The sequence below is a fragment of the Diceros bicornis genome, chromosome 36 (assembly GCF_020826845.1).
Source record: "Diceros bicornis minor isolate mBicDic1 chromosome 36, mDicBic1.mat.cur, whole genome shotgun sequence".
Classification (NCBI taxonomy): Eukaryota; Metazoa; Chordata; class Mammalia; order Perissodactyla; family Rhinocerotidae; genus Diceros; species Diceros bicornis.
Window position 1 is genome coordinate 32,805,023 of NC_080775.1, and position 12,302 is coordinate 32,817,324.

Below are 12,302 nucleotides of genomic sequence, written 5' to 3' on the forward strand. Positions count from 1 at the left end.
TTTTTTCCTTCCTCAAAATGTTGATAAAACCCATCAGCATTATTGTCATGGCACATTTCATTCCAAATCAATATAACATGTAACTTTAGAAGCTTATAATCCATTAACTGAAAGAAACGTAATCAGGCATCCATTTACCAATCCTTCATATCAGAGTATTTGAAATGATTGGTAAATGCCCACAATAAAACACATATTCATACCTGTAGAACATATATTTGAAAACTAATTCCCAAATCTATCACTGTGTCTTGATTTTTGATAAAATTGTTGAACTTATTGTTGAGATCAGCACTGACACTCATATCTGTATACATCCTATGTAGCTTGCTGGTAAACTCATAACCACAGGCTTGCTGTAAAAAAAAAAAAAAAAGTTTTAAAAACCATATTGAGTAATAAGATGTGTTGCCATCACTGGGTCTATGGTCAAAAGTCCTATTTGTATGCTTACATCAACGGCCTGTATTATTCATAACCCAAAGCAGCTATTCAAAATCTTTCAAAAACTCCTTTTTTTCTAAATGCAGATTAAGTAAGGGAATGAAAACACATATTTATGAAACCATAAATATCCCTTTAAAACAAAAACTTATCTATAAATCTATATATCTTACTTCAACACTACAAAATGCTCCATTACTATCTGTAAGATATCTCATAAGGTTTACAGATAGTATGAAATACACACAAAAGATAACTGGGAACATTTGAGTCAGTAGTCAATTTAAAAAGGAGGGTACTTAGGCATATTTTTAATACCATCTACTGAGTAATGAAGAAATCTATTTCTTTGAAATTATTCAAAACTCTGCCATCACCAGGTCAGAAAATTGGGATCTCTAATCGTGGGATATAAAAAGCTTTGTATAACACTTCTTTTAAAAACTAGAAGTTATTTTTTGGTATATTTAAAAAGGCCCACATATTACAGTCAATGTCTACTATACAGGAGAATTACCAAGTATTGAATAACTCAGGATAAATATGAATCAGCTGCTACTTACGTGATCAGTGTGTAAGCTAAAATGATGCAAAAATGACCTGAAATTCAACTGCACTCCAAAACTGGTACTCAAAGGAATATTTTAGGTGTATTCATTAAAGTAATATAAGTCTTTTGTAAAGTTAACACTGTTTATCTTGAGGATGAGTCTATATCAACATAAAGAGAGAGATTTTGTCCTTTTGCATATCCCACCATACGAATATACCATTATACATTTAACCAATCACCTCTTGATGAATTATTTCCTGTTATCACTTAACATGCTGCAACGAAGATTTTTAACATCTAGGACATTATCAGACCAAAGGCTTACATTACCTTTAATTTATTGATCATAGCTTCTTCAGAATCCATAGACATAGATAACCCGTGAATTAAACGTTTTGCCAGCATCCTTGCGTAGAACTATATTAAAAAAATTTTTTAAGATTACTTCCTTTCTGATGATTTAAAGTTCAAAAATAAATCAAAGCTGATGAAAACACAAATAAAACTTCTCTATTCACAACTTACCTTTTGAAAAACATCCTTATCATCGATATACTTGAAAACAGTAATGAAGCTTGTGAGCTTGTCTTCTACTTCATTCTCAGTCATCCCCTTCGCTGATTTCTTTAGTAAGTTGTCACAGTATTTAGCAAGCTCAAATAGAAATTGATAGTAAATCTTATAAAAGGCCCTTCTGTACATATCATGCCTCAAAGGAGGCAAAGCGGCCACAATACAAAATAAGATCAATGGATAGGGTCTTTGCCATCCTCAACTTATGTTTTAAAAATCATGAACATGCACTAAAGAATTTAAAATATGTCATAAAATAAATTAAAAAAAACTATAAACATGTCAAAATGTAATCAATACTTAGTGACCAATAAAGCATTGATATAAGTAACACAAGCTTCAAAAGAACACCTAGGTGAGTTTTGAGAGGTTCTGTAATTTTTTTGGCATTAAACAAGTATTGTGGGTTTTTTTTGCAGGGAAAGCTTTGCTTTGAGCTAACTTCTGTTGCCAATCTTCCTCTTTTTTTTTCCCTCCCCAAAACCCCAGTGCATGGTTGTATATCCTAGTTGTAAGTTGTTCTAGTTCTTCTATCTGAGCCGCCACCATAGCATGGCAACTGACAGACAGGTGGTGTGGTTCCGCAACCGGGAAGCAAACCTAGCCCGCCCAAACAGTGAGTGCCAAACTTTAACCACTAGGCCATCAGGGCTCGCTCAATAAGTACTTTTTAAAATCGTACAACCTTGTGAGCAAGTTTTCTTTAAAGGTTATCAAAAATTTATCATTGGGCCGGCCCGGTGGTGCAAGTGGTTAAGTGCACGCGCTCCGCTGCGGCAGCCTGGGGTTTGCCGGTTCAGATCCCGGGCGTGCACCGACGCACCGCTTGGCAAGCCATGCTGTGGCAGCGTCCCATATAAAGTGGAGGAAGATGGGCACGGATGTTAGCCCAGGGCCAGTCTTCCTCAGCAAAAAAAAAGAGGAGGATTGGCAGATGCTAGCACAGGGCTGATCTCCTCACAAAAAAAAAAAAGAAAAAATTTATCATCAAATGTCCTTCAGATTTCAGACAAAACAAAATCTCTATGAGAAGTAATACAAATTATTTCAAAGCAGACATACTTTAAAACCCAAACTTTGTAAAACAGAGTATTTTCTCTTCAGTTATTTCTTAAGAAAAGGCTATGGTATATGGCCTGTTGCATTCCTTAAATAAATATTAGATTACACATAACATATTCATTTTTATTTTTAATAATTTAATTTCATCTATTTTTCTGAAAAGTGCTACAAAAACAAATTAACTTGACATCCTCCTCAGTTTTCATTTCCTAATACTGATTTTTCATGAGATTACTTTTAAGCAATCATCAAACTTACCAATTCAGGTGCTTTGCAAACAGACTTGGGTTCTCGGTAATTTACAACTGATGTAAGGGCCTAAATAAAAAACAGGCCAGTAATTAGCCACCAGTAACAGGGTAAAAGTGCAGCTGGTTCAATATATGCTATAATCTGCACATCAAAATATTACTACCCCACACAAAACACAATATCTTGCTGATAGCTTGTTAATGTTGTTTTCATAACTAACGCAGGGTAAACTCCTCTAACTATATCCCTCATGATAATTATATAACAATTATATATCCTGTCCTACTGAAAGATACTCTTTATAACTTATTACTGATATTTGAACACAGATAAAATAAAATACATTTTTAAAAAACTTACAACAAGCATGTAAGCAAACATCCTTTAAAGTATATCAAAATTTCAAAGTTAAAATATTTCTTTTTCTGTCAAATATTATTCAATATAGTAACCTAAGTATTACATTCCAAGGAAAAATCAGTACTAAAGAATATTAAAATTACACATGTATTTTCCAGAAGATACTAGCTTATTAACAATTCCCCTTATATAGCATATTCACGAAGAATTCAATTCCCACCAAATTCAAGCAATCAATCTAACCATTCAGTTATTAATTTAAAAGTTATTTCTTTTTTGACTTTCACATTTAAATTAGTTAAGATTAAATCTCCACGTCTAGATTAGAAATCACATAACTAGAAGTCCTAATTCTGAAACTGCCCAAAGGATAAAGATTAAAGAAAGAAAATTATATATATAGATATTATATGTGTATTAAAAAGTTACCTTATCCAATGCACTCATAAAGTGCTGATCACCATTCAAAACAGTGTTGATAAGCTGAACAAATTTACCATGTACTTCCAAAACTGATTCCACAAATAGTGTTGGCATCTAAAAATATGAAATACAAAGTACAACATCACATTTTAAGAAGTTCAAGGATAATATTAGGCTTACTAAAGAGCTGTTTAATTAAAAGCTTTCCCCAAGTAATTAATGTTACACACACACACACCCTCAACAACGTTTTTAGCTAAGATGATCTTAAAAATCTGAAACTTTGATGTGAAATTAGCTGGTCATTCAACACCAGAAATGTAGGACTGTAGCTCCTCTGCCAGAAGAACCCACTATAAACACACTTCTCTCTGGTATTGGAATACCGTATCTTAAGGTAATGAGACACAGTCCTGGAACTACCAGGCCTATCACTTTCACAGAGGATTATATAAACAAAAAGTGCCTTCAAAGCCACTGAAGGCTGAGAGAGAGAAGGGAGTTAAAAAGCCAGTATTCATGATAATAGAGACTACTGGAGCTAAGCAGTATAATTCCCCACATCTCAGAGGGAAGAAATACCCAGTAGTGCAAAAGTCAGTTTTCATTCTTAATGGAGATGACTATGAAGTTAGTACCTAAGACTTAAATAAGTCAGCTAAAATCATTTGAGTGTACTACAAATGCATTCTCTTATATCTCCATCTCCTAGTCCTTGACACTGAACTCTATGCCTCTATGCCCATCATTCAACACCCTGAATCTATAAAACTAATAAAACAAACTAATAAACCTAATAAATAATACAGACTAATAAACCTAAATAATATAAACTAATAGTTTTACGAAAATGGAAAACATGCATTACTGTGGCAGGACATAAAATCTAACATTTATTTGCAAAAGACAAATAAATCTATAATTAGGCAATTAGCATCTAATAAATGCTCCTGAACAATGATGTCTATACACAGATTACTGCATTATAGATGAAGAGCAAATAGCTCTACTTAAGAAAGAGAATTAATACCTCATGTCATGTCTATCTTACTTGTCATCTTATTTGTCAACCATCACTAGTAATAACAAAGAAGGCAGTCCAACAAGACATGATGATAGAACGTAGTCTGACAGGAAAGACACCTGTTGTTGTAACTAGTCATTTGATTGGCAGGGAACTCTTGAGATGGGTACTAGGGACACGAGGGTCACGGTTGGGTATTTTGGGTGGCAAGCATGTATTTAGGGAAGATTGTGTTAATCTAAATCTGCTTCCTGGGCTACCAAATTCAGAGCACATAAAAAGAAAGCAAATTATAAGTTGTCTATATTACCATTGGTTGATACCATTACCACTACAAGTAAGTACTAACGCCAGTTACATAGAAACACAATTATTTGGAAACACTGAACATATTTTTCTGTGAGAAGTTAATTAACAATTGCTAAATGAACTCATCAGTGTGACTAAGAAGACGACTATCTCATTCAACGATTTTCTAATAATTTGATAATTCCAAAATGAATCCAATAAACACTAGGTTTAAAACATTTTAAAAAAGATATTTCATTTGTTGGCATGGTAGGACTTTTCTTTCATCATTTAAAACAGTAAAGTCAAAAGAAAAACTCCATGATAATCTGATTAAGAGGAAAATTTTCCAGTTTCTTATACAACTCACATTTTCCTGAGTAAGATTACTGGTTGCTCTAAGGCCCTCATCGTGGATATGACTTTGCAGCTCCTGAATCATATGAGGTAAACCAGTGGACACAGCACGGAGTAAGACATACATATTTGCCATGTCTGAAGGGAAAAAGAAATCTGATTATTAAATTTCCAAATAGTTCAAAACATATTTATTTTTAATATGCTAGGCAATATATGGTTCAAAAGGCAGAATTACAAGAGTATGTAAAGAAGGTCCCCCAAACCCATCTCCAACCACCCAGTCCTCCTCCCCATGGGAAAGCCACATTGTGGTTGTTTAATCTTTCCAAAGATGTTTCACACACATTCAAGCAAATACACATATTCTTCCCTCTGCCCCCATTTTACAAATAGTGCAGCGTACTTTATGTATTATTTGCCACCGCAGAACACAACATTTTAACGTGGAGATCTTTTCATATCGGTACATAAAGTGTTTCCTCACAGTTTACAACTGCACAGCACATCATTATACAGCTATATTACAGTTACTTAGCAACTGATGGGAGCTGGTTGTTTCCAATCTTCTGATATTATAATGTTACAATTAATAATCCTGTATATGGGCAAGAATATTGTGGTATAAATCCCTAGAAGTGGGACTGCTGTGTCCAAGCTTAATCTTGTAGACAGATCCTTCTAAACAGAGCTCTCAGCAGCAGGCGCTCCCTTGCCAACAATGTGTTATCAAACGTTTTGATCTTTGCCACTGAGAGATGAAAATGATGTCTCAGAGTAGTGGTTTTTATTTTAAACTTTTTATTGAAGTATAACACACATACAGAAAAGCGTACAAACCCAAAGTGTCCATCACAATGAATTATCACAAGTGAACACACACACCCCCACGTAATCTCCACCCAGGCTAAGAAACAGACGTTACGTACACCCAGGAGGCCCCTTCACACCTCTGCTCAATCACTACTCCTCTTGTTCTGCAAAGGCAATCACTCTTGTGACTACTAAACTACAGATTAGTTTTGCCTGTTTTGAACTGTTTATAAAAACGGAATCATACAATTCTTCCATGTTTGGTTCCTTTTGTTCAACATGTTTATAAGGTTCATCTATGTTGTTGTATGTAGCTCTAATTTGTTCATTTTCACTCCTCTATAATATTTCATTGTATGAATATACTGTGCTCTATCCATTCTACAGTTATTGGACATTTGAGTTGTTTCCAGTTTTGGGCTATTAACAAATAACGCTGCTATGAACAAACCTGTACATATCTTTTTGCATGTGCATGCACTGGGGGGGCGGTATATACCTGGGAGAGAAATGGCTAGATCATAAGATAAGCATATATTCAGCTTTAGCAGTCAATGTCACTTTTTCAAAGCGGTTGCATCAATTTACCTCTCAGCCCAGCGTATCACAGATTCCCACTACTCCACATGCTTCCCAACACTTAGTATTTTCAGTCTTTTTAATTTTATATCAACATGTAAGCACTATTATCTTGATGCGGCTCTCATTTTCCTTCTCCCATGTCAATGAGGTTGAGCGCCTTTGTAGATGCTTCCTGACCACCTGGACATCCTCTGCTCTGCAGTGCTGCTCAGATTTCTTGGCCATTTTATATTTTGGACATAAACCTTTTTCAGTCACTGCAAATATATTACCCTATGACTATCTTTTGATGCTCTTTGGATGATCCAATGGTCTTAATGGTCTTTTAATGATCCAAAGTTTTAGTTTTAATGCAGGCCACTTGAGCAATCTTTCCTTTGTGGTTAGTGCTTTTTTGTCTTATTTAAAATATCTTTCCCTACCTCAAGGTCATGAAGTTATTCTCCTGTATTACCTTCTAGAAGTGTTACTGTTTTGCATTTAGATTAAAAGCCTACAATGAATTGACAGATTTTGTATATGGTGTCTGAGGTAGATATCAAATTTCACTTTTTTTCCAAATGAATATCCAATGAACTTAGCACTATGTCTTGAAAATACTGTCTTTCACCCACTGCTCTGCAGTGCCACCTTGATCTTAATTCAAGTATCTACGTATGCGTGGGTTATTTCTAGGCTCTCTATTTTATTTCATTGGTCTATTTGCCTATCCTTGCACCAATGCCCATTGTCTCAATTACTATGGTTTTAAGTCACGCTGTCCTGCAAAAGTCTTCCCATCATGGTTTTCAAGATTGTTTTGACTGTTCTTAGTCTAAAAGTATAACTTGCAGAGGTAAAAAAAAAAAAAAAAACTTCAGTTTTGAGTAGATTACTCTAGATCTATAAATTAATGTTGCTTTCAACACTGTTTAATTTTCTGTGTAGGTCTGGCACATATTGTTACGTTTATTCCCTACTATTTGAAAATTCTTAATGCTATTTTCTCTTTTTCTAAAAAATTCCATTTTTTCACTGCTTATTGCTAGCATTTCATTGTATTTTTATTTTGTATTTCTCCTATTTTGAGTGAGATTGAGCATCTCCATATATTTAAAATCTATTTATATTTCCTCTTCATATTCTTTGTCTTTTTTCCTACTCCTTATTAGAAACTTTTAATGTATTAAGGAAACTAGCCCTTGTGATATATAAAAATGTGCAAACATTTTCCCAGTTTTTCTTTTGACTGTAGAACACACTTTGAAAATATACTTTTCCAAAAGTCGTTCAAAATAGATTATTAATAATCTGTAAAAAGGCATATCGAATATTTCAGAGACTATTACTAAAATATGCTTGAAATTAAGGTAGCTTGAAGATGACTAAAAAGTGGGTTTATAATCTAGTTTCTATTCACATTTTTGTTTTGTATCACTTACCATTTTTCTTCTCTTGTCGGATGATATTGTGACACTCTGCATGTAAGAACTGTAAGTGGTCTGCTACCATTCGCTGCTGACATTCATGAATCACTTTAGTATATGAACTTGGGTGCAAGTATTTTCGACATCGAATTTCTTCATCTTTTAATCTACCTAGAACCTTCAGAAATATATTCTTACAGTTATGAACTACTATGAAAAAAATCTATAATATCAGCAAGTAACTTAGGTAGCCTAATTTTAATGGCTCGATTAAATAGCCAGGTAACAAATAAGGATTACATAACCAATTTAAACCCACATTCCACAAAGCAGTTCAAATTTTTCTTTAAGCTACTTGCTATCACCTACATTTCACTACATTATAAACAAGAACTAAAGTTAAGTGGTCTGCATTTTGTCTTCATTTATTGACCCTGATCATCCTATTATATTGACAACCTAAGATGCAACAGGAAAAGTGGGTAAAGATTATTAAAACCAGAACAGGTGGTCACTTTATGAATATTTAACTGTCAAACTAAAAAATAATTTACACCAACTGGGTCAAGCAGATTAATGATTTTATGTCGGTTCCTCTTCTTATAAAATATAAATGCAAACAGGATGTACATGATAGTTAACTACCTCATTAAACATTTCATTAAAATTTTTGAAAGTCAAAATATATTTAGTCAGAGTCACACATGTCTATCAAGACCTTTATCATGGCTTATCCTATATAAAAAGCACTGAGCTACAAACCATATACTGGTTAACATTAACAAAAGCCAGCTAATAAAAATAATGGCCAGAGAAACTGGCTAATTTCTGCCTCAAAACAAAACTACATTTGCAATGAAAATCATGCTAATGCAGCACATACACGCACAAATGTTTAGACTTTGAAAACTTGCTGTAACATGAAGCTATGTAACTAGTTTCTGAACTTAACTGGCCCCAGGGAACCATGTACTTCTAAGCCTTTGAGGAGTACTGCTGAGTTTGCCTGGGCATAAGAAGGTGATGTTGGGAGGGAAGGTGATGTTGAGAGGGGAAATAACATACCATTCCTGGATACCTCTCAGATATCTTTTGACGAAAATGAGGCTCAAGACTGAGGAGAAACTCACAGTCCTCTCTCTCCTACTGTGCTACCTTGTGGAGCCAGGAGCTCAGGGCAAAGTCATCGAAACCAAAGGTGGGCAAGAAAGTATCTAGATTAAAAGGTGTTCACCATATATTTCACCAACTAAGAGAATCATTTTGGTCAATAAGTTTGTTTTTTAAAATAAAAACAGTCCTTAAAAGGACTATGCCTATTAGTCATTTATAGCATACTATAAATGACTTTAATTGTTTATGGATTAACCAAATGCAACAGGAATTAGAATGTGAGTCTGAGGAAGGTGAGGGAGGATGAGAAAAGGAAAACAAAATAAAACAATGATAACTGGGGGGATGGGAGGCTGGAGTGTATATCAAGAGAAAGGCAGACAAAGTTGGAATGTCTCAATTCAGAGCTTCAAATAACTATAAAACCACTTGTAGCTGGGGGAAAAGGCCAAAACTAGAGGAAAGGTACAGGAAGGAAAGTAGGAAGGCCATATTAATTAGTCCGTTAATTAAATGAACTACTCTTACAAACACTATTTTTCAAACATAATTTCCAATGGCCCTCCTTTTAACAATTTGAGATATAATTTACATAACATATAATTTATCCATTTAAAGTACAGAATTTAATGGTTTTTATATATTACATTATTAGTGTTTTTTAAATTGTGGTAAAATATATATAACATAAAATTTGCCACTTTTAAGTGTACAGTTCAATGGCATTAATTACATTCACAATGTTGTGCAATTATTTCCAAAACATTTTCATCGTACCAAACAAAAAACTCTGTAACCATTTTGCAATAACTCCCCATTCTCCCCTCCCAATAACTTCTAATCTACTTTCTGTCTCTATGAATTGCATTCTAGATATTTCACATAAGTGGAACCGTACAATATTTTTGCCAATGGCCTCTGTTGAGGGCCAGATACAACGAGGAGTGTATGTATCACTGATATTCTCTGTGCACTTTTCAGGATTGGATCTGGAACCTTTAGTAAGAATCTAAGATGCAAAAAAGGCTAAGAGCTAAGAACCACTGACTTAGTGTGACTTGCACTTAATAGAGAGAGAAAAATGTCCTAGATGACTAACTCAAGGCCCCAGAGCTAATTAGGGACTATAGCAGGAAGAAAATTAAACAACTCAGACTTCTAGACCTGGGCTGTGGGGAATCCATAACAGTCTATAAGTAAGTACTGGTATTTCTTGACCTCACACTACAGGTATTCCACTTACAACATTTGATCTTTCTTGGCTAAACAAACTAACAAAAATAATCTTATAATAAAATGCTTGAAATCCAACACTGCAGATGAAGAAAGCTGGTTAAAATTTCTAGTATATCTTGTATGATGACTGAATTTATAATATCATGATTCTTTTACTGAGAAAATATACATGGAATTTTAAATATGACAATTAATGTATGTTGGTTTACTGATTAAATTAAAATTTCCTGTAGAGGTTTTTCTCAGCCTTCTAAAAACAGACCAGAAAAGTGATGTAAGTACTAGAATTATTATATTTTTCCTTCCATTTTAAAGGAAGAAAGATAAAAACCCAAACACGTAGCTTCTACACTTATCCTAGTCCCTAAACGTATCTACTAAGCACAAAATACAGTTTATTATCTTGCCAAGAATGTGAATACAGTCATTCTTCGGTATCTGCTGGCGATTAGTTCCAGGACCCCCATGGATACCAAAATCCACAGATGCTCAAGTCCCTTATATAAATGGCGTAGTATTTGCATATAACCTACACACATCCTCCTGTAGACTTTAAATCATCTCTAGATTACCTATAATACCTAATACAATGTAAATGCTACGTAAAAAGTTGTTTTACTGTATTGTTTAGGGAATAATGATGAAAAGAAGTCTGTACATATTCAATACAGATGCAACCATCGTAGGCCTGTGGTTGGTTAAATCTGCAGATGTGTAATCCACAGATATGAAGGGCCAACTGCATATATTAATTTCAAAGACAAGCAAATCAAACAATCAGGAATTATCAAAAAGCATCAACCATGGCGAAAATTGGAATAACACTTTTTCTCACGGAAAATGCTATGGCAAGAACAATGATTTATCAACAGGTGGTGTACATTAACTATAACTCAGAGTAATGATCAAACAAACAGAACCTTTCTCCAACAAAAACATATTAACTAAGAAAACTAATGTTAAATAAAACCATGCCTGATATATAATAGATGATGTATTTAACATAATTTGTTTTCTTTCTTACCTTTTCCATATACTGTGAGCAGTTTGATTCTTGTAATAAATTTGAAGCTTCTTGTTTGTAATACTCTCCTGTTTCAGTCAGAAAGGGAGACTCAAAGATTTCTTGATAAAACTAAATAAATCAATTAAAATCATATTTTAAAAATTAGAACAAGTAATTTAAGAAATTAAAGGTCTGATTATGTTTTTAAAGGAAGATTTTACCTTTAAGGGGAATTTTTTCTTATACTGTTCAACATGAACAAAGGAGTTAATAACCCCGTGGATTACTTTCTGGTTTGGGTCTTCTCCGCCACGATCACTAAAACAAGGTATAACACAAAATATTCTTGAGAATACAAATTATCTATGAAAATATACCAATGTACACCAAAATATGGCTGCTTATTCTATTGGTCTAATCAAATTATAAAGCATTTTAAAGGTCAATGCATGCATGATGCTTAAAAATAATTCTTACGTATCACAGCTTAATTAATATTTATGATAGTTAATGTACATATTAGATATCATTTCAATAAATAAAAGCTTTGATTGTAAAATTAAAGATACTATGTTGATACTTACTAAAATGATACTTCTTTAATTTTAGAGAAGATATGAGCTATCAATTCATGGCTTTAATACTGGTGGTTAAGAATGTCTTAAGTTCACTTGCCACAAACTCTATTATTAGCGGATTTGGTCTGAGAATTCAGTCTTCAAACCATTACAAGTATGCCTATAGTAATCTGATGGCATGCATTCCTCAAAGGTACACTCTATATAACGTATCACTTACTGAAATAACTAA

The 12,302-nt window shown here is 33.7% G+C and overlaps 1 protein-coding gene across 3 annotated transcripts in view; it reads right to left on the reverse strand.

Annotated features, from left to right (window-relative positions):
* Positions 1-12,302, reverse strand: part of CUL2 (cullin 2) — a 92,458-nt gene that overhangs the window by 17,037 nt on the left and 63,119 nt on the right. For all 3 annotated transcript variants that reach the window (XM_058532768.1, XM_058532767.1, XM_058532770.1), the window contains exons 7-15: positions 11,714-11,810; positions 11,511-11,621; positions 8,153-8,315; positions 5,350-5,474; positions 3,674-3,781; positions 2,891-2,950; positions 1,523-1,651; positions 1,328-1,414; positions 204-356 (exon numbers count right to left, since the gene is read on the reverse strand). In XM_058532768.1, coding sequence (XP_058388751.1) covers positions 204-356; positions 1,328-1,414; positions 1,523-1,651; positions 2,891-2,950; positions 3,674-3,781; positions 5,350-5,474; positions 8,153-8,315; positions 11,511-11,621; positions 11,714-11,810 — 1,033 coding nt within the window. The remainder of the gene's footprint in view (positions 1-203; positions 357-1,327; positions 1,415-1,522; positions 1,652-2,890; positions 2,951-3,673; positions 3,782-5,349; positions 5,475-8,152; positions 8,316-11,510; positions 11,622-11,713; positions 11,811-12,302) is intronic.